The sequence below is a fragment of the Chelonia mydas genome, chromosome 8 (assembly GCF_015237465.2).
Source record: "Chelonia mydas isolate rCheMyd1 chromosome 8, rCheMyd1.pri.v2, whole genome shotgun sequence".
NCBI lineage: Eukaryota > Metazoa > Chordata > Testudines > Cheloniidae > Chelonia > Chelonia mydas.
This window is the reverse complement of record NC_057854.1, coordinates 55,502,448-55,525,731: the sequence shown is the minus strand read 5'-3', so window position 1 is coordinate 55,525,731 and position 23,284 is coordinate 55,502,448. Positions and strand designations below refer to the sequence as shown.

The following is a 23,284-nucleotide window of genomic DNA, read 5'->3' as shown; positions in this document are numbered from 1 at the left end:
TTAGTGCCCATGTGTGCTGGCTCTTCCAATTTTGACATGCTCAGGGAGGGATCCTCTCTCTTCAGGGCAGTTTTAGACAAAGATGACTCATCCCTACGTCTATGAGAGTGCCCCTTACTTTCATGTGAAGCTTCCTCCTTAGGCTTAGCCTCCGTCCCCAAGCTCATGCTTGGAGGGGTGCTGCCTGCTTGCTGAGACTGATATACAAGGGGCTGTCCTCAGTCCAGAACTGATTGGGTTCTCATCACCTTCTCCATCATATATTTTCTAAGTCTCAGTTCCCAGCCCTCATGAATTCTGGGGGAAAAGGCACGTCAGATGCTGCACTTGGCAGAGATGTGAGCCTCACCCAGGCAATAGAGGCAGAACTGATGTTTGTTGCTCACAGAAAAGGAGAAAGGACAGGAAACACAGTTTTTGCACCCAGGACGCTGGGCACAATCCCAGACTCCTTGGGGGGAAAAGATTTGGTGTGGGGAATAGAAGGGGGGAAACCTATGTTAGGCTACACTATAAAAATGACAAAACTGCTAAAAACTAAATATACAATATCTTTAGAGCAATGATGCAGTAGAAAGGAGATGAGAACACCCAAGATTCCAATTCAAACCAGGTGGTACTAAGAAGGAACTGGACAGGCGTCAACCCACCCCTTTTATGCCCTCAGTTCAGCGCTCAAGAAGAGCCAGGGCACATGCGTAGGCAAATGGATCTGCTTGTAAAAAAAAATTCCAGACTCAGGTCCAGGTGCACTTGCATACTTACGTGTGGAATACACATAGTGTATATTGAAGAAGTTGTAATATTTTTATGGCTGGAAAATAAAATGAAGACAAACTGCACAATGTGAGAGGCTAAGAACATTTAACTATTGAGGGCTGGATTCTGTTATCCTTTTGATGAGCCCAGTAGGACTACTCTTGCATAATATGGAACTACTCAGCATATGGATTATAGAATTTAGCCCTGCGTATTTAGTTCACCCAATTAATCTACTTTAATTAAACAAAACAATAAAACAGAAAAAGCCCTAACAGAAAAAATCAAAGCAGGTCATACTTGTGGCCAAATCATAATATCCTAGGCATCAGAGTTGGAAAAAGCTATCAGATCATTTAGTTCACGCCTTTGTCAATGTATGTTTGCTTTCTACATTGTATTCTGAGTGCTCAATCAGTCTAAATTAAAATAGCCCTCGCTTTGTGGCTTCCACCAGATACAAATATATTTACACAAGGCCAAATTTTCACACACTTACTTACGTTGAATGGTATCTTACTCCATGAGTAGTCAGTATCTCTATGAAACTACTCACATAAGTAAGACTAGCACAATGTGGTCTTACCATTATTCTGTATTATTATTCTAACATTTTCTTTTCAAAACCAACTAATGCTCTTTATAAAACATGTTTCTGTTCAAGTTCCCACCTCACCCTGAACGTGAAGAGTAACATGTCTGTGTGCAGTGCCAGCAGCATTCTGGGCCACACAGGTATACCTTCCTGCATGGTCTAACTGCGCAGCAGTTATTTCAATTGTTCCTAGAGCAGAAAAAAAGAGAATTCATTATACAGTATTGTAGTATATTATAACTATCTTACACTCAAAGAAAACAGAGAAATCATAATACCGTTTAAGAACCCTACATTTTTATTCTAAAACATTTACAATGAAAATAGTAATGCACCTTTTTCTAGCGTTTTCTGCATCTGCTCAAATAATGCATAATACCTGAAGACAGAATCCTGTAGCCATCTCCTCTGGGAAGGAGTTGTATCCCATTTTTGGTCCAGTGGATTGAGGGGACAGGAACACCTGAAGCAGTGCAGGAAATTACTGCTGGAGACAGTTTTGTTACCAGAAGATCGGTAGCTTCATCTGCTATGGATGGGGGCACTAAAGCAAGGAGAACAGTGTTAGGATTATCGACCATTCTCATTTCATATAGATGTTTGCATATATCAATGTCCTCTTTCTTAACAAGAGTAAAAAGCTCAATAGTATAAGCATCAAAATTACAGTTCTCATTTAAAGAAAGCATTGTCCCAAAGAAATTTTTGGTGTCACAATACATGTGCATTCACAATGTCTGCTTTACCTTGTACAATGAAATCAATTGTTCTTTGATCCTCTCCTGCATCATTTAACACAGTGCATGCATAGACTGCAGTGTCATCCACAGTGGGAGAAATGATAACTAGGGAACCTGAAGACAAAAGCCTGAAACGGAGCAATTAGAAGATATTGAAACATCTTTTCACTCAGCATGTCATCAGTCCATTGAATTCATTGCCACAAGAGGTCAGATTTTAATATTGTTGCTGGATTTTAAAAATGGCTGCACTATTTTATATCCCATAATGCAACTCAAGATTAGTATTCATACTGCAGCCGCATGGACTAAAGATTTGACTGAACGCAGGACCTTCTGTTCTAAAAGCACTGACTTGTAAATATGAACTAAAAGGCAATCTGTTAGTTGTAGAATTGTTTAAGGTTTATAGAAGACTCTGTGAGACAAGCCAACAGAGGATTATATAATTACAGACATGAAAACAAGTCTGGGATTTCACAATAGAAGACAATGGTACAGAGCCTCAACGTTACTACAGTAACATTAATGGTAACATTAATTACTTGCAAATGGCAATTGTAAACATTTAATGGAAGTTAGTCAATTCTCACATTTCAGAGTATAAGCTAAGCACTGTAAGGGTCAGGAAAGATTTCCCACCTACACAGTAAAACAAGAACACACAGAGGTGGAGCTCTTTACATGTGGATCTCGCAGCTCTGGCATGGAATGGGAGTCAACTCTGGGCTCCCAAACCCATTCCCAGTATCCCATTAAGAGCTCTCTGTGGGAGTGGAATCTGGGCCACTATGGGGAGTTAATGTTTGGTGTTGTCAGGGCCAATAGAAAGCAGAGTGTCTCCCCCACCAATCCCAAGTAGCCATTACCTTTCCCGTAGGTCAGCCCTGGCCAGAGAGATTCCCTTGCAGCCTGGCTTCAGTGGAGGGTAGAGATCTGACACTGGGGTTCCACAATAATAAAATCCACAGGGTTTGAAGGAGGAACCTACCACTCTTTCAGCCGGGGAGCAAACCCTATACCATTCCAGGGGATCCTCGGGAATTTTTCTCACCCTTGGCCATTCCTTGTGCATCATGGTGGGAGTGGCCCATCTGGCCAAACAGCTGCAAACTGAGAACTAATTATTGCTGTTCTGAGCAGCAATAGTTTGCACTTAGCAAAAGTTAGTACCTCACTCTGGCAAAATCTAAATGTTTCCAGGGTCTACAGGAGCCATATACAAATGGGATGTATGAGTGTTTCTCTCCAGTTTTCTCAGTGTTTCCACCAACCAGGAACAGAAATACCACAAAAAGAGCATATCTTACATTATTTTGACCTCTTCAGTGGATCTCAGAGGTGAGTGAAAAACATGAAGTCAAATGCAAATAGACACACATTGTTAAAATACAAGGCAAAGAGTAGAACTTTATTACTAAACATGTGTAAAGTTTTATTTAAACCAGTTCATCAGTAAACCAGTTCAGTAATACTAATAGTTATGCAATGAAGTTTTTCTATTGGTTTAAAAGCAAGTTTTAAATTAAATTAAAATAAGCCAAATCAATCTCTGAATAGATTTGCTCCAGAGATGAATTTAGCCCACAACAAAGATTAGAGCATTTCTCACCTGTATGTATTATGATTCTGATCAACATTAAGGACATGCCCATTCTTCTTCCAACTTATTGCTGGCCTGGGGATTCCAGTGGTCTCGCAGGGGAGGGTGGTTTGGACATTTACAATAACTGTAATATTGGTGGGTCCGGGAGCGATAGATGGAGGAACTAAAGAATATATGAAGCTCAGGTAATTTTAAGAGAATGTATATTTTTTCAAGCTGAACTATTTGAAACTATCCTTTTCTGTAGCACGGATCATTTGACATTTATAAATTTGCCAAAAAAATGCAGAAGGGAATGTCTCTCAGCTCTGTTATATCCTGTTGATGTACACACACCAGTTAACAAAGAACAACTGTTTTTTCTGTTCACAAATATTTAGGCAGTGTTCATAACACCCAGAATTTCTAAGGGCTTACAAAAAACAAACAAAACTAGAGAGAATCCTTAAACAAAATTCCAGATGCGAATAATCCTGAATTTTGGGGACATCTATATTCTGTGCATGGATCTGACTTTCATTGACCCCTTTCTCTATAATGGCCTGAACCAGTGTCTCAGATCCAAATAGCCCAATGCCTGAGTACTTGAAAAGCAGGCTCAAGAGCTGCTTTTCTGCAGTTCCAGTCCACTACTAATAAAGATAGATTTCAAGATTCAGAAACAATCAAGGAATCCAATGTGTCCAGTTTTTGTAGAACATTTGTGTTTATCTGAAAAATAAATATTTACCCTGGATCTGTAGATCAATTCGCTTGCGTTCAGTACCAGCTGCATTGGTTGCCATACACAAATATCGTCCAGTGTCAGTAACGTGTGCTGTGTGAATGTACAGGGACCCATCCTCTAACACTGAATATCTAAAACAAAGTCATAGGCATTCATTTAATTTTTCATGGCAGGAACTGTGGCTAAGTGTTGTGAGGAAAGAGAAACAGAAGAACACAGGGGACACAAGGGTAGGCAAAACATGTAGCACCTTAATTTGCCCATATATAATTTTCCTTTTTGAACATACTACACTCGTTCTGCCTTGAGTCTGCCTTTCAGCACATCTGATATACCCCTTACTCAGTAATTATGAAAATGGACTCCTACAATGACTTTCAAAGGGAAATACATCAGCTTTGTGTATGTTAAGAAAGAGGTGATTTTTATTATCAGTCATTTAAACTGAGAAAATCCAGGTGATGAATGAATACACACTCAATGAATGAATACTAATATTAATACTGAGTTTGTGAATGTAAAACTAATGCAAATAAAATCCCAAAAGATTTCACTCCAAGTCTTCTATTACAAATACATTGTTAAAAATTTTCTACAGACTGTTATTCTGACCATTAGACACTACCTGGCATTGTTTCCAGCAAAAATAGCCCCATCCTTTCTCCATGTAATTCTTGGGGTTGGTATTCCTTCTGCAACACACTCCAGAACAGCAGACTTATTTATATTCACAACAACTGTCTGAGGACCACCTTTGATTGTGGGAGCAACTGTATAAGAAAGAATTCCACATGATATTAGAGAGAGAGCCTTTATTTTGAACTGTTTTAAATTAGACCCATGGGAATGTATGCTATGACAAAGGAATTGTGCCCCCATGAGTGTACCAACAAGCTTCTTTAAATTTGATATAATACATGAAAGCTGGTATGCTGTAATGGAAAATTAAAGAAAAACTTCTTATCTTTTACAAATTAAAAAGATAGTAGATTTCTGTGCCACCTACTAATGGTCTGGAATTGTTAGAACTAGCACATGGCATGGTCTTAGCACAGGGGAATGGACAAGATGACCTCTTGAGATCCCTTCCAGCCCCACATTTCTAAAATTCTTTGATACCTTTTAAAAATGAGGAAATTAAGTAAGACATTAAGACTATCTGTCCCAGACTATGTTTTTTTACACGCAAACCATTAATTTGAACTGAATCTAGGATTTTGACCCTGGCATGAGAGATTGAAATTAGGGTTTAACCCTCCCCCAGTAACTGTATCTCAAAATTAATATCTGTTCCTTTGCAGACTGCAGCGTCTTGTAGTAGTATGGCCCTGTCTTAATAAGAGAAAAACCCACCCTGGGCCTTATTAACTATCTTAATGGAAAATTTACATGTGGCCAGGAAGGTCGTATGCTTAGCCTCTCTTCAGAGCTGTTCATTCATTTTGTTCCATGCATCAACCAGAAAAATATGCTATAGAAGCAATTCAGGCATCACCCTGCTCAATAGAAACCAAATGCCTCATCTCTGCCAAGCACCTCATCCTAGACCTACAATGGCATTAGGCTCCTAACTGCCAGTGATTTCAGTGGAATACCTTTGTGGATATGGGCCCTAATGTGACTTTTATAACACAAATGCACATGGGGGCAGAATGAAAGTTTCCTGGGCTATCTTAAAACATTCTTTAAAGTATTTTTTGGATTGATATATTAACAAAATTACTGTACTTATGCTTACTGGTTGTGAGGAGTCCAGTAAACATATTCCGTCTTTTCCAACTCTCGGAAATACTGTGCAAAGATTATAATAGTTAAGAATTAAACCATATTCTTTACCATTTACAGTCAGCACAAACTCTCTGGTAGTTTTTCCTGCTATGTTACTTGCCACACAGGTATAGCTTGCTGTATCACCTAGGTCAGCATTATTGATCTGCAGATATCGGCCACTGGATAGGATGCGGACTCGAGGAGTTACCTAAGGGAAGTTCAACAAGTAGAACTAATTTTATCATGGTTTTCCATTGTACTGAAAATTCATGTTGCAAAGTAATAGGAGTCATGATAGAGTGGCCATAAGAACATAATGGGTCAAATTCATCGATGGCTTAACTTCATTTGTATTGGTGAAATTACAAGGATAAATAAGGGAGACAAGGTGGATGAGGTAATATCTTTTATTGAACCAACTTCTGTTGGTGAGAGAGACAAGCTTTGGAGCAGTTTCCTAGATCTGAAGAAAGCTGTGTGTAAACTCCCAAACTTGTCTTTCGCACCAACAAAAAATTGATCCAATAGAAGATATTGCCTCACCTTGTCTCTCTAATATCCTGGGACTGACACAGCTACAACAACACTGCATGCAACGAGAAATAAGGCTCTGTTACATCTCTTAGAAAATTTGGTTGAGTTTTAAAATATTGATGCCAATTTATAGTCTCAATCATGAATTCATTACTCAGGAATTTTGCCTGAATAGGGGATTAGAATTTCTGACCAAAACAAATTAATTATAAATGTTTTTTTGGTTTTCATGTAAGATGGCAGTTTGACGGCACAAATTGAAATGCATTCTTTATCCACACCCAGGCATATCACTGATAGAAGAAATAAAAGCTTTCCCACACTGCTCTTTCAATGTGCCACAGCCTTGACCTAAAGGAATCATTTCCATTATGCAACAGATTAGCCTCTCCACTGAGACTACCTGCAAGGATGCCAGAGGTGGTATGGATCCCTGTCTGTTTGGCACTGCGCTGAGTGTGAACAGATTGAGCCAAAACAGCCATTAGATGTGAATTGTTTTTGGTCACTAGCAGTCTGGACAAGATTTGTACTGGTGTGCTAAAATATTGCCAACTCCAAGTGTTCAAAGCCATGAGGCAGGGCCCACACCATCCTGAGACTGGCTTAAAAATCATGATGGGTTCTTTTAATACTAAATTTGGTGTTGTTTAACTTCTCTTCTGGTTTATGAACCTTTAGGCCTCCTATTCTGCAACTCCTTCTCTGCAGGTAGACTCCAGGCTAGTTCAGAGCCCCGCTGAAGTCAATAGGTCCTCCCATAGTCACAGAGGTCCACCCATGCAGAACAGATTGCAGCACTGGGGCCCTAGAAGTGAAATAAGCCACTTCTCATTGCCAAGCCCTTGGGCAGAGGCTACTTAAAACGCCTCATATTTGTAATAACTGGTATTTTTTGTATATTTTTATTTATTCCTCTTACATATTTCAGCACAATTGCTATGACCTTAGAAGCATATAATGCAGCTGAGAGAAATTAATTCACTGTTATTGCTACTAAGTAGTTTTAAATATAGTACCCCATATATATGACAAAACAAAGGCAAGAAATTATAGTTTAGTCCCCAAACTGTACTTTAATTATAATCCTTGTGATAATGAAAACTCCACTGGGTCCTGTCTTTAAAAAACAAAATCCATTTGTTTTTTAGGGCCTGATCCAAAGCCCAATTAAGTCAATGGAAAGACTCCCATGGACTTCAATGGGCTTTGAAACAAGCCTCTCTAATGTATCTATTAGTTAATACTCTTAGGGCCTGATCCTACATTCCTTGTGAACCCAAGTATCCCAATCAAACCATTCCTAGAAGTATAGTAATGTCAGATACACCTCTTGTTCTGCTGTCAAAGATGATAATGGTGCATAAACATACCATTAAACAAACACAGGATTTAAGATTTGACTGTTAGAGACAGAACAGAAGAGAAGATTGAAGATTGCCCAATGGAAGAAGACAAAACTAGTAGGGAAGGAAGGAAGTTTCATTTAAAAGCTCATAAGATGGTGTAACTAAAAACGATGATTTTCAGTTAAAATAATCCTGAAGTACTACCATCCAAAAATTGGTATTTTCCAAAAACTTCCCTCTCCTCATTGTGAAACTGTCCACTTTTCCCAAGGTAAAGCAGGATTACTCTTTCCACTCCTGGGTGTACCTCCCTCTGTTTCTTAAATATTAGTGGATTACAGTTCTCCCTTGAGGTCAGGAAAGAATTTGGCTAATTATGTACACAACTTGAACATCTCATTTTTCCTTATTAGGCAAAAGTGATCTGTCTCCAGTCAGACTTCCAAGATCAAAAAAGAAAAAGATAACTGTGCCCCAGAAATATGGGAGAGATATGCTGACATAGCTATACTCAACAATGGAAAGAGTAGCGGGGGATAAAGGAAACCCAAATCTCGTAGTTGCACTTCACATGGCAATTTTTTTAAACAGGTTTGTAAAACTTTTTACACAGGTTTGTGGACTGCATGGTTCTTTTATTAGAATGGTGTGAATGTAGTGCAGCTGAGATGTTCTAAATAGCTCTGCAGACTGAAGTCCTCTATTGACCCACAAAATATGCACAGAGTAGTCAAAGCATCACCATCCTGCCAAACTAATATGCCTCAACCCTAACTTGAAGGGCTCAATTCCAGGGCTCATAGTAGGGCTGGTTAATACTTAAAAAATAATTCCCAAATGTTCATGTGAATAACTGATTATCTTTCAACACTATTCACAAAACGTCTTAATTTTTGTTTTCTGCAAACACTTGTATGAGTGATTTTTTTTCTTTTCTTTTCTTTTAAACATAAAAATGTTGACGGAAAACAAAAGCCTCAAATACTTTTGCAAATGTTTTCCAGGAAGGTACACGTCAGAAGCATTCATGTTGCCTTCTTCCAACCTCTTTCCAGCCTCCCGTTTATAAAAGCTTGTCATCCAGGTAAGAAGTAGAAATAATACCAGGTGACCTAAGTGGTCAACCACCTACCACAAAGGAATAGCATCCAAAGGAATTGTGCTTATCTCAGATATAGTGACTGCAGGAGCTACTGTTGAAGTGGTGCCCTTCCTGTCACTAGATTATCCCTCAAAAGCATAATCCAGTACTCATTTAGTATCCAATATTATTTTGTTCTTTAAATTTATATTAGATAGGAGTCTTATGGATATAATTTATTTATCTCTAAAGATAATAAAAGAAACTTTCTTTCACACACAGAGGACAGTGGAACACTCTGTGAATCCCATGAGCAGTCTCTAGTTCCAAACATTTCTTCCTTTTATTGGAACTGGACAAGTGAAGCTGAAACTGGCATCAGCTTATTTGTACTGGAACCTTTTTTGGTGCAGTCATGTCTTTGCCAGTTAAAACACTCAGGTCAGTACTGGCATGGCTACCTGGCCCTTTGAGCTAACTCAAACTTAATGTAGAAGTATCATCCACTGTCATTGGAGGAGGGGGGGCTGACATTTGAGACATACACAGACAAAGAATGTCTGTGATCATCCTAGATGGATCACAGTGAACCAAGAGGTCATGGATGAAGTCTGGAAAGGGACCAAAGTTAAGGGAGACACAAATAACAAACTAATGGTTCACCTGGATTTACCTTTTTCTTTCTCAACAATTAAAGAGCCAATATAAAGTAAAAACCTGAGGTTGCTCAGCACAGTCTCCAGGAAACCCAACATGACATTAGACAAGGCCAAGCAGTCCACTGGGAAAGGGCTATGTGATTGAAAATCTGCGTGGCCCTACAATGGATGATGAGCAATAGAAAAGTGTCCAGTTGAACAACTCTGTTCTTGCTCCTTTGACTTAACCAATAAGGATGTGATGCCTCACTGCCATTGCATTAAATTCTGAGTCAATAGGTGCATTTGGTGCAAAATTGTGGTGATTAGCAGAGATTAAAGTAAGCTACTTATTTGGTTATTTCTCTTCAATCTAAAGAAATGTATTTCCTTTCTAAATGTTACTAGAATATGAGGATTCATAATATACCCAAAGTTAAATGTATAGTGTAGTCTTTCTCAGCTACCTTTCCTGCGAAGCCATTCAGGAGTATACCGAAGGCTTCTAGGATTGCTCAAAGGATCCAGGAGGAGCAAGGGATCCCCCTAAAGGAAAAGAGAACAAATAACAGTGGGATGGCCAGTTCATGTGGTCACTGTCTTCATGTACTTGTTTAAGTCAAGTTGTATTTGGACCAGGGCTACTCAACAACCTTCTCTTGACCTCAAGGGACCACAACTCAACTGTGCTGAAGATGCAAGTGAGTAGAATCAGAAATTTAAGTTCAAGCCCTTTGTGCAAAGATGCAACAGATTTGTGAAAATAACATAGCAAATGTACCTGTAAAGGGTCTCCATCTTTAAGCCATGTGATCGTAGGAGGTGGCACTGCATCTGACTTGCACTCCAATATAACTTGTCTGTTCTGCAGCACAGTGAGATCCTGAGGCCCACTGGTGCCAGCAATGTTAGGGGGAACTGTTTAAAAAAAAAAGAATAAGAAAAGCATGACAAAGATGAACTTTAATTAAAATATTTCTATGGACAGAATCCCAGTGTGTAATTTTCAAACAAAGTTTTGTGATATACCAGCAGAGCAGCAGTACAATTAACTGCTTTTGCTTTTCATTGCCAATATCAGGTCTGGCTTTTATCTGCAAAATATATCACCCTCATTAGACTAGCTATAACCCACTTACTAAAAATGCAGGTCACAAACCACTAACTGACAGAAATTAGTTGAAAGTCCATTCTCTGTGAAGAAACCAGCACTTAGCCAGATGAAGTCAGGATACCTCAAGCTCTGTAACCCTCTTCATCAACAGATTCAGATATGATTTGTCATTCACTGGATAAGCAAAACCTTGATTTGATAAAACTTCTTCACCGTAGGAAGAATTCATGTAGGAATTGTGCAAGTCTGCAAGAAGCAGAAGGCTGACTCATCTGTGAGACATCTTTTGTGAACTTACTTCTGCTACCATATAGTCATATAACACTGAGTTTTCTCCCTAGGGCAGAGAGGAAATTATTTTGCATTGTCTTATTCTTCGGAGACTAGATTGACAAGATCTAAGGTCTATTCTAGATCTAGAGGAGCTGACATACTGATTCAGCTGCCATTTATTTTATTTTTTTATATAATATGAAATGTATATTGTAAGTGTGTGTGTGTGTGTGTATAAACACACACATAAATACATATATCCTGTCCTTTTTATTCCTTCTCAGTCTTATTGAAAAAGGCCAAAGGACATCAATTCCTCTAACTTTCTTTGTTACTCTGATTTCCATTATAAGTGCTTGTGTTTTATTTTAAAATAGCTATGTTTGCAATGTTCCATCATAATTGTGTCATGTTCTGTATAGCTACATTGTATACAAACATTAAGTAACTGCACTTGATTTAATATCCTCTTTCTGAGAGAGTGAATTGTCACTTCTGTTTTCCTGACCGTCAGTACACAGATTTATAGATTTCAAGGTCAGAAGGGACCATTGTGATCATCTAGTTTGACCTCCTGTATAACATGGGCCATAGAACTTCCTCAAAATTATTCCTAGAGCATATCTTCTAGAAAAAACATCCCATTGTGATTTAGAAATTGCCAGTGATGGAGAATCCACCACAACCACTGGTAAATTGTGTCAGTGGTTAATAATCCTCACCGTTAAAAACTGACTCCTAATTTCCAGTCTGAATTTACCTAGCTACAACATGCAGCCATTGGATTGTGTTATACTTTTGTTTGCTAGACTGAAGAGCCCATTATCAAATATTTGTTCCACATGTAGGTACCTATACACTGGGATCAATTCACCCCTTAACCTTCTTTTGGATAAGCTAAATAGATTGAACTCCTTGAGTCTTTTGCTATAAAACAGACTTTCTCATCCTCTAATCATTCTCATGGCTCTTTTCTGAAGCCTCTTCAGTTTTTCCAGAATACTTCTTGAAGTGTGAACATCAGAACTGGACATAATATTCCAGGAGTGGTCACACTGGTGGAAAAAAGAGACATAATATAACCTTTTTACTCGACTGAAGATTCACCTTAGTTAGCCCTTTGGCCAAAGTGTCACACTGGGAGCTCATATTCAGCTGATTATCCAACATGATCCCCAAGTCTTTTCCCAAGATAGAGTCTCCCATCCTGTAAGTATGGCCTGCATTCTTTGTTCTTAGATGTGTGTTCTACATATTACAGTACTGAAACACATCCTGTTTGCTTGCACCCAACTTACCAAGCATCCAGTTTGATCTGTATCAGTGACCTCTCCTCTTCATTATTTACTATTCCCTAATCTTTGTTGCTTTTGCAAACTTGATCAGTGATGATTTCTTGTTTTCTTCCAGGTCATTGTTCAAAATGTTAAACAGTATAGGGTGAAGAACTGATCCCTGCAGTACCATACTAGAAGCACATCCTCTCAATGATTCTTCATTTACAATTACATTTTGGCACCTATCAGCCATTTCTTAATCCATTTAATGTTCTAAATTGATTTTGTATCATTTTAGTCTCCTAATCAAAATGTTATGTAGTACCAAGTCAAATGCCTTATAGACGTTTCCTTTCATTTGTTTATCCTTTTCCTTTTTTAATTTAAGTATAGTTAATTTGTAAAAGGGAAGGACTAATAACTAAAGCACCTTAAAGGGTACTGCCAACTCCACTTCCTCTAAAAAAGATCTGCTTTGTTACAGTGGTCCTTACTTAGGACCTAGTCCTTGGATCTTCTGTTCTAGAAAGGAGATGACAGATGCAGTCCAAAACCAGATAAGATCACTGAAAATGGTACTCAAAGAGTTTTTTCTTTGTCAGGCATTATTCATTTGAAAACTTTTTCTAGCTTTTAAAAGCAGTAGATAATGCAGTATTAGGCTTATCGTATTAAAGAATGCTTTAATTGTTTCCAAATCAAGCTTACCATGCACTCTTACTAGATATTCTTTATCGTCATCTCCTGCAGGACTAGATGCGAAACACGTATATCTTCCTGTGTCTTCCACCTAAAGGACACCCAGATAACTTTAGTAGAAACTTCAGAATATGGGACCAATTCAATTAAAACAGCAAAAGAAGTAGTGATGTTCGCAGTTGGCTTTGATAGCAGATATCAATTAAAAAACACAAGGGAAACAGAAGAAACTAGACTAGCGATTCCTGGGAGAGTAAGCAACCAGAAATATTTGAAAGCTTGTCTATTTTATTTGGGGTAGATTGTGGCCATCAGGTCAAACCCTTTGTAGAGGTGGTGTGCATCTGGAGCATCCCAGGAAAAAAGCACCAGGGCTAATGTGCCTCGAGCAGATACATTCTCTTCTGGTCCAGCTCTCTGCAATGAACAATCCATTAGGATGGAATAGATTGTTCTCTGAATGCATCAGCCCATATAATGGGCCAGTATGGGATGGGATGGAGGGGAGGAAATGGGACTCCACCTCCTCCGCAAACTCTTCTTGGCATCTTGCTCCCTGAGACAAGGTAGCACTAACAGTGCCTATGCTTTCCAGAGCATGGGAGCACAGACTGCTATTATGAAGAGGCCCTTTGCCTGCCTAGAAGGTTTTTGGCTCTCCCCTCTCTCTGCTCCTGCACAGCAATGCAGTTACCTCTCACAATCTGGCCTTTACATAGATAGTCTTGTAAAATGTATCCTTCTGCCCCTGAGAATTATTTGAGGTCTCAAATATTTACTAACATCTTTATATCTTCTGCTCCTCATAAATCGCTCTGTGTAAAGTCTTGGGGGGGAGATAAGGGGTTTATCACATGAGCAAGACATATTGGCCTAGGACAATATAAGACAAGGGGCCTGCTGACATATTGGCTCTTTGGCAATGTACACGGGTAAATTCTGGCTCCTTCTCAGGCTGACCACCCCTGGATTGGGGTATGTGGTTTTAGTTTTCTAGGGTTTTTTTTAAGTCTCAGTTTAAATTGTCTGAGTTGATTTTAAATTTTTCTTGTATGGTCTTTATTAATTTTTCAGACCACTTCCTTTCCTAGTCCCTATACAAATGGTTGTAAATCCTAGTTAGCTTGCCTCTGTGGTCCATCCATGTGTAAAACAATAGGGAAGGGATCACAGTCAATAGAAGAAAAACAAAAAAATAGACAGAAGAGCCAAAAGGTAGGGAAAAGAGGAGAAAAACAGAGAGGCAGCAGGGTAGATACAGAAATTAAGACAGAAGGGGAAGATACACATCAGAGTCCCCTGTGCTGTCTGCCCTGCTGTCTCAGGAAGCTCCACTGAAGGCAGTTCAAAGGAGTCTGGAATGCGTTCGAGAGTAGCTGGGGCAAGAAGAGGGAAGTGCCAAATCACAGTGTTAACTATGGTATCAGTGCACCTGCAGCTGGGTCAGGGTTCAAAATGATGAGGTAGAAAGTGAAAAATATTTTGTCCAGCTGCAAGTGCAGGGGCAATTTTGCATAGGCAGAAGGTCATTATCCAGTTTAGAATTTGGCCAGTCAAACTGATTAACTCTCCTACTCCGTGGAAAACTCTCCTCCTCCGTGTTGCAGGTTCATTAATCACCACAAGTTGTCAGGACCTTGGCTTTACACCAATAGAGGGATGGTACAGCGTCTCTTAGCATTATGCTGGCGTATAGTTTAAAGACCACAGCTGTGTCTACAAATGAGGGGTGTTAATTCCCTGTTTGTGTAGACATGCTCATGCGAGCTCTCATCAAGCTAGTGCAGGGATAAGCAGCAGAGTAGCTACGGTAGCCTTGGTGGTGACAGTGGAGGCACAACTGAGCGCAAACCTGCCTGAAATCAGACTGCAGACACAGTGTGCCATGAAACTGGGGATCAGCCCAGCTCTGCAAGCCAGCCCAGGGTTTGCAAAGCCAAGCTTCAGTTACATGTGTCACTCACCTGAGCGCTGGCTATTCGAAGGACCTCTCCTCCTCTCAGGACGTGAACATTGTCATTCTGTGGGAGTGGGCGCCCATCCTTCATCCATGTGATTTTGGGGGCTGGGATGCCAATAGACATACAAAAAAGCTCCAGTAGGTGGTTAACAACCACAGATATCTCTTCTGGTTTATCAGATCCATTGATATGAGGGGGCTCTGCAGGAAGGAAAGACAATTCATGTTCTTTACTAACATAAAAATTCAGATTTATAAAACATGATGGGCAACCAAATGGTTAGAGTGGTAGATTCCAGATTGATGTATTTTATTCCTTTCAGTCACCGACTCCCTGTGTGACATAGATCAACTCACATGAGTTCTCTTCGCCTCAGGTTAGCAACATAAGCAAAGTATAATCATATTTTCCTCTGTAAGATGGGTGTTGTGAGACTAAATTAGTATGTGTAAAGTGTTTTCATATCCTTGGGTAGAATACACAATACAGTACAAGAGACTTTGTATTAGATCTTCAGTTGCTGTAAATCAGTATAACCTCGTCAAGCTATGCCAGTTTACACCAGCTGATTATCTAGCCCATTGAATTTAATTTCTGTTACACCAAAGTTACCCAGTTAAAGCAAATTATTCTGTACATCAATATGCTGATTTATATTTAGCATGTTGCTGTTACCTGTAAATCTCAAATACCAACATAGAAATTTTCACCATGTCCACTCAAAGGTAAATTCCATCCCTTTAATCCTACTATCTCATGAGCACTACTTCCTGAAAATGTTCTAAATTTCTAAAGACTTTTAAATGATTGTCTCTATTTTAGGCATACTTTTGCATCTTGTCTGAATGTAAAATTAACACTTACCCAACACTTTCAGGGTAAAGTGCTTGCTGACTTCCCCTGCTTCATTGGATGCTATACAGGTAAATCTGCCTGTGTCATCAGTCTCCGTCGCTGAAATGTGAAGGACCATTCCTTGATTACTTATAGTCAGATGGGTTCCAAGATTTAGGGATTGTCCATTTTTAAGCCATAACATATTGGGGATGGGAGTGCCATCAGTAAAGCACATCATAGAAGTTGGATTGCCTTTTACTATAGTCACTTCCTCTGTTTCTCCTGCTTTGTCCATGCTTGGTGGTACTGCAGAGAAAAAGATATGATAATTATGGAATACCCTCAAACACTAATTCTTAATATAAAATAAATGCCCTGTTAAGCAATTACATTTTCTAGGTTTCTTACACTTGTGGTGTGTGTGTGCGTGCGTGTGTGTGTTACAATTCAAGTAGAAATAATGCACCACATTTATTCAACGAAGAAAAATCTACAACACATTATCTGAGCTAAAAAAAGCAAAGAGGGTTTAAAGTTCAACTCCTCTTACCTTACAAAAATGTTAGCAAAATTTAAAGTTTCCATATAAAGCATCTGCCAAATATGTACTTAGTAAAGTCTTCAATCTTGTGTTGGTAAGAAAATAAATAGAATTCATCCTCTGAGAGGCAAAATCTCAATGTTCTCAATTATCCAGATAGTTTCAATCAGGGGAAGATTTCTACCCTTCTACTGTTATACTTAGAAAATTAACTACATAATGCAACTTCTTTCACTTAATATCATAAAGAAACTTACCATAAACTTGAAGATTATAGTGTTTATTGTCCACTCCAGCTCTGTTAGATGCCACACAAGTGTACACACCAACATCAGACACCTGAGCTCTCACAATTCTGAAAAGAACACAGCTGCAGTTATCTTACCCACGGCTACCACATGGAATGTATTGCTCCACTTTGACTATGACAGAGAATGATTGCAGAGGGCCAAATTCTACCCTGGCCTGCACCAATTTCAGCAGAGTTGCATTAGGGTTAACTGAGGGCAGAATTTAGCTTAGATACCTTAAATAACTGAAAACTCACCTGAGAATCTGTCCAGCTGACAACAACCTAATCTGGGATGAGATAGAGAGAGGAAGTCCATTCTTAAGCCAGTTTATTTGTGGTGGTGGGGTGCCAACAGCAGTACATTCAATGTTTATGGAGGCATCCTGTATGGCAGTTAGCTTCTCTGCTTCATCTTTATTATTAGCTATTGCTGGCGGAACTAAATTACATAACAGGTGAATAAGAGGGGTGTTAAAATTGGCTGTTCAAAATTATTCCTGTTCTAATCATAGCTCACCTTATCCTGAACTGCAAGATGTTACAGATATTGCTATTCTAACCAAAAAAAGAATCTCACATGAAACATTCCTACAGGATTCAGCAAGAACAGCGTGTCCAAACTTGGCAGCCAACAGACCTTCTGATATTAGTAACTGTGGGTCACAACTAACTTACATAAACATTTACATTTTAAAAAATCAAGTGCACATAGTAATGTTTACTTGATTAGATTAACAGAAATTGCTTACAGACTTCACTATAATTGATCACATTTGTCCCCACAGGTACATGGTGCCATATTTTCCCACTAAGAGGTTTTTATTCATTATGAAGGACTGTACCCGTTGGCCCTATCCACACAAATAGTCCTGTTGGGCCTGATTCTTCCCAGTCCTGCTCCTGGGGTAGTCATTCACTCCTGTGCCAAATGAGTGTAAAATACTCCCAAAGGCAGAATTCTCTGTTCACTCACACAACTGGTAGCCCTGACACCCATTTTTACAGGTGTAAATGGCTACACACTGTGCTAGGCAGAGGACGACGAGTCTTACTGTCCTAAATTGTGACGTTAAATCAGGAGGATCTGGTACAAAATTATTTCAGATTATTGTTTGGATTAATTTAAATCCCGAGTAAAACAAAGTTTAAAACCTGTTTCACTTCTGCATTACTCTAATTTTAAGAGGGCATAATTTGACTCAGATCAACAGAACTAAGATGGTGTAAAACTGGAGTAATGAAGTGTTGAATTAGGCCCATACAGTGTCTTTCTCCACAAAAAAAAAAAAGGCATTTTGGGTGGATTTGTTTTGTTATGGAATATACCATAGGAATTGATTTCTGTTTATCCCAAAATTTATTACTCAGCAATGGTTTCAATCATTTTGGTCCTCTGCAGTATGTTATGTTGAACACACTATGATATCTACGTCAATAAACTACACATGAATATAGATACATAAGATTACATAGGCAGTCACTTCTTGGCCCTATCATGTGAGTGGTAACAAAGTCAGGATAATAGGTCAGACTTCAGTTTGTCACATTTAAAAACTCACCATATACATTCAAGTTGAAAATTCGATCTTCTTCACCTGCAGGATTAGTAGCCACACAAGTGTATTTTCCCATATCAGATATGAGCACTCCGAAAATGTTTAAGGTGCTGCCATCTGGAGTCACTCTATAAAAAAGATCATAGAATACAATGAGTTTGTTTGCCAGGTTGTAAGAACAAGTAAATGAACAGCTAGTGTGTACATTTCAATCAAGCTACTTCCCCACACGCTTTCTATGGAAATTTAGTACTTGTGGCACTTTAGAGACTAAGAAATTTATTTGAGCTTAAGCTTTCGTGAGCTACAGCTCACTTCATCGGATGCATTCGGCTGCTACTCTGAAATTCATGGAATTTCAGTTATAAATGGAAATTCAGTTATAAATCTATTACTGTGTTCAAAATTTTAGCTCCCAGAGAAATTTGTTTTTAAATCTATTTTTATGAACTTATTTCACAAAATTCTGGTTTAAGGATTGAGCTGTTTTATCTTCCATTTGGATTCAGTTCCATCCTAATTGCAGTCAAAATGTGTCCATCATTCTCAGAGTATTTTTACATACAGCTCCCACCTCAAACCTCATCTGATAGGAACAACTATTTAAATGAGAACCTTAGGGATATTATGTGCCAATCTCTGAAATACTTAAAAGATAGAATCATAGAAGATTAGGGTTGGAAGAGATCTCAGGAGTCATCTAGTCCAACCCCCTGTTCAACGCAGGACCAACCCCAACTAAATCAAAATAAAATAAAAATAAAAATGTAAAAATAAAAATACAAACTTTGAGTAAGATATCATGTCACTTTCCCAGATTTGTGTATCTAGTTGTATAGGCCATTGGGGGTACTCTAAGTTTTGCCTCTGGATTGGACCTGATATCCCCACAATTGCAAAGACATAAAGATGGCTTACAAGCAACATTTGTGCCTCCCTATATCCTGAACTGTATCAGCACCAAACAGCTTGTCCTAAGGGTCTGGTACGTGTCTCACAAATCATGTATGTATTAGATCTACCTTGTGTATAGTGAAGTAGGCAGAAGAGAGGGTAAACAACATCTGTAACACTATTTGGTTAGCTAGATGTATTATGTAAAACAAAACAGATAAGCAACAAATCTACATAAAATTAACAAAATATCTTAGAATTATAGAAATTAAGGACAGAAAAGATCAATGTTACATACTAAAGTAAGATTGTTCAGGCTCATAGTTTTATAATTCTTCTGCCTATGCCTTGAGGAGGTTATAGACTGAGAGAACACAGGGTTTTATTTTTACTTGCCTTATTCTTTGTGAATCATTGCTGGTAACTGGGTTTCCATCTTTAAGCCACTGAATAGCAGGTCTGGGAATTCCTTTGGCATTGCAGACAAGCTGGATACTTTCCCCAAGGAGGACGCTGACTTCACTTGGCATTTCAGATCCAACGATATTTGGAGGAACTTTTGGGAGAGGGGGTCAAATTCTAACCAGTTAAACTGGGGTAAACCAGGAGTAACTCCATTATTTCAATGGAGTTTCTCCGATTAGATCAAATTAACAGGGTATGTGTATATTCCTCCTATTGGGATGTTTACAAAGGTGACTAGAAAAATCAACTTCATAATCCTTCCAGTGTGTACAGTAACCTGTTCATGTTCAGCAGATTGATAATAGATAATGCTACCTTTAGCATGTATTATAGCAATGCAAATAAAATCTATTGGATACCCTGATGCAGCAAACACTTAAGCACATACTTAACTCTGAACATGTGAGTACCTCCAATGAAGTTCACAGGATTACTCACACACTGAAAGTTAAGCACATGTTCAAATGCTTAGCATCCCTGGTGACAGAGTGACACATTACTCAGTCCTAACCGTTATTCCGTTACCCCACTGATTTTTTTTTCATAAAGATCACGTGTCACGGTTTTCCTTTATAACCTCCTTTTGGCATCAAACATCACCTGGCAAAAGAGCCATAGCATACCATTGCTCCTGAAATTTTTTCGGGCTCCACAATGTTCTACTCATATTTTGATTCGTGTAGCATTAGTGTCCAGTGTGATGGAGCCAGTTGCTGTGATCAGCAACAACCATATGGAAACACAATGCAATATAGCAAATAAACCTATTATTTTCAAACTACAGTATAATCAGAGGCAGAGAATATTCTTTTGCATACCAATTTCTGAATGACATTGTAGCAAGGTTTTGTTATCCTTATTTTTTGCTATTTGTTGCCTGGTAGAAATAATGGTACTGATTCTCCACTCCGTTAATACCAGTTTTATGCCAGTGTAAGTAGCCAGTATGATTCTGTATAGTGCACATACATACTGTACCTTGAATGGAAAGGATGTAACTCTTCTGTGCTTTTCCTTCTACATTTGAGGCAATGCAAGTGTAGTTTCCACTATCTGAATGCTGAGAGCGAGCAATCTGCAGCTTGCTTCCTCCAGACAAAATATGTATTTCAAGTGAGTCAGAGTTTTCTGAAAACACACAGAAAGAAAGAGTTAATTAGTATTAGAACTAGTCAGAAACAGCAAACATGTTTTGTGAAAAAAATTCATCAACATATCAAAAATTTAAAAAGATTTCATCCCGCTCTAGTTCATATAAGGGGTAGTTAATATGGGGAAAGAGGGAGGAGAAACAAGAGAATATGACCCTCAACACAGCACAGGAAAGACACACTATAATCTTTATTATAGGAAAGAAAACGGGGAGGGGGGGAGGGAGGAGAGTGAAACCAGGAAGGAAAAACATTACCTAGATGCTTCCCATTCTTTAGCCATATTAGTGTTGGTGGAGGAATTCCAGTAGCATCACATGCAAAGGTGACAGGGTTACTGATTGTTTCATTGATCCAGTCTTGTTCAGGGCCTTCTATACTTGGTGGCACTATTAAATAGAACAGCAGCTGCATAAATAACGTAGTCACCAAATTCCTCAGTAAACTGACTTTGGTTCAATTCTACTTTAGATAACGTGGTATATGCTCACCATAAACATTAAGATGGAAATTTTTATCGTCTCGCCCTGCAATGTTTATGGCTTTACACACATACTGGCCAGTGTCAGACACCTAAAATGGAAAAAGAATTTTTATGTACTGTATCAATTTTCCTGAAGATAACAGTAGACTTTTTAACACTAGACTTCACTAGTGGCCATGGGCTCTGCTATAGTTAGACTTTAAAAAGGCTCTGCCATTTGTAATCAGAACTTGATTCAAAGCCCATTGAATTTAATGGGAAGACTCCCACTGACTTCAATGGTCATTGGGTCAGACCTATAAAGAGCAAAAATAACTGGTCAACAATCGTGACAAGGTGTGCATTAAACTAATTTAGTATACCTCAGCACTCTTGATTTGTAGCATTTGTCCATCTGCTAGCATCTTTATGTTTGCAGACTCTGTGATCATGCGTCCGTTCTTGTACCATGTGATAACAGGTGGTGGGACTGCATTGGACTCACACTCTAAGGTCACTGGGATTCCCACTCTCACAGTCACCACTACAAGAGATGCTCCACTGTGGTCTTTAATATTTGGGGGGACTGGAGAAAAAATTAAAAGAATTATTTTCTTCCTTGTTCTGTGGGGGGCGGGGAATCAACCTAAGGAAAAATGGAAGATGTCCTCATTTCGTAGTAATAAATATTATTTAATATGATAGTGAAAAACAAACCATAAACGGTAAGGAAACTCTTTTTCTTGCTTTCTCCAGCTTGGTTTCTGGCTATACAAATGTATTCACCACCATCTGAGAGTCTGGCTCGAGAAATTTGCAGAGTCCGACCACCTAAAGTGATCCAAAGAGAGAAAGTTAGCTAAAATGACTTCTAGATTTATTCTATAGTTATTGTATTAATCTCAAATGAAATTTTGCAATGACGTTTTCTACGAACTGCAATTTAGGCACTAGATTAGCATAAGATTCTAAAGAGCACCACTGCTCTTGCTGACTAGCGCTGCCTAACACTTAGAGAAATGTCCTTAGTGAATTACAATTATTGGGTGCAATTCTCGGCTGGTGTAAATGGGTGAAACACCACTGAAGTCAATGGAGCTGTCATCAGAGAATTTGGCCCATTAATACTCTTCTTCACCCTCTTTTCCTTCGCAGCTACTTCCTCCCTCCTAACACAATCATGGCCTTTCCACTTAGCTCCTCCACAAGCCCCTCCTTCCTTTACTGGTCTAACATGACTTCCCCCGTTTGTGGACTAGTTTTGTCCAGATATCTGCCCATAGGCCACAGGCCTGCATCCCAACTGCTAGTAAGTAAATTACATGTCAGTTATTTCCCATACACCTACAGACATCCACCCCAGCCAATCCATTTCCAGCATGTCAAGTTGGAACCCATAGCAGAGAATTGGGTTGCATTAGGATCTCTAGTTTTCAGCATCAAAAGTGGAGAGTTGGGTGTAGGTCAGGGTGGTTTCCTGACATGATTCCTGTGACAAATAGGGCAACTTCCTGTAATATCCTTGAAAACCCTTACTGTATTAAGCTTATGTATTATTGTGGGTCAGGATTGCATGTAAACTTTTGAGGGGGGAAATGTGACAGATGAGAGACCTGGGAGTTCAAAAGACTACAGAAAATGTGCCAGACATGTATGGACTTTTGGCTAGGGAAAAGTTAATGCAAAATTCCCCAACTCCAGTTATGCAAAAACACAATCTTTTGAAGCTACACCCTCAGGAGAGGGTCATTGTCTGCTGGTTACCAGTTACAGAAAATCAAGGTCAAAGGCCCAAGCTGTATAAAGAGATGGCTGACCTGCCCAAGCTTGGTTTGGGTTCCAGATCAAAGAGAGATGAATGTGTAACCATCAGAGCCCTAAGCTGGAGTTGAGGGTAACCTCTCATAAGCTTTTTAGCATGCATGCAGGGTATTTTATTGTTTTAATATTTTTCTCTGTAAT

The 23,284-nt window shown here is 38.9% G+C and overlaps 1 protein-coding gene across 6 annotated transcripts in view; it reads right to left on the bottom strand.

Moving 5' to 3' along the window:
• HMCN1 (hemicentin 1) overlaps positions 1 to 23,284 on the bottom strand; it is a 327,504-nt gene that overhangs the window by 46,617 nt on the left and 257,603 nt on the right. For all 6 annotated transcript variants that reach the window (XM_043521104.1, XM_043521103.1, XM_043521105.1 and 3 more), the window contains exons 59-78: positions 22,040 to 22,153; positions 21,706 to 21,908; positions 21,351 to 21,432; positions 21,117 to 21,248; positions 20,687 to 20,836; positions 19,640 to 19,799; positions 18,353 to 18,477; positions 17,049 to 17,232; positions 16,759 to 16,856; positions 15,988 to 16,266; positions 15,127 to 15,323; positions 13,172 to 13,253; positions 10,581 to 10,717; positions 6,264 to 6,405; positions 5,053 to 5,197; positions 4,431 to 4,558; positions 3,707 to 3,863; positions 2,101 to 2,222; positions 1,734 to 1,898; positions 1,436 to 1,543 (exon numbers count right to left, since the gene is read on the bottom strand). In XM_043521104.1, the coding sequence (XP_043377039.1) occupies positions 1,436 to 1,543; positions 1,734 to 1,898; positions 2,101 to 2,222; positions 3,707 to 3,863; positions 4,431 to 4,558; positions 5,053 to 5,197; positions 6,264 to 6,405; positions 10,581 to 10,717; positions 13,172 to 13,253; positions 15,127 to 15,323; positions 15,988 to 16,266; positions 16,759 to 16,856; positions 17,049 to 17,232; positions 18,353 to 18,477; positions 19,640 to 19,799; positions 20,687 to 20,836; positions 21,117 to 21,248; positions 21,351 to 21,432; positions 21,706 to 21,908; positions 22,040 to 22,153 (2,910 nt within the window). The remainder of the gene's footprint in view (positions 1 to 1,435; positions 1,544 to 1,733; positions 1,899 to 2,100; positions 2,223 to 3,706; positions 3,864 to 4,430; positions 4,559 to 5,052; positions 5,198 to 6,263; positions 6,406 to 10,580; positions 10,718 to 13,171; positions 13,254 to 15,126; positions 15,324 to 15,987; positions 16,267 to 16,758; positions 16,857 to 17,048; positions 17,233 to 18,352; positions 18,478 to 19,639; positions 19,800 to 20,686; positions 20,837 to 21,116; positions 21,249 to 21,350; positions 21,433 to 21,705; positions 21,909 to 22,039; positions 22,154 to 23,284) is intronic.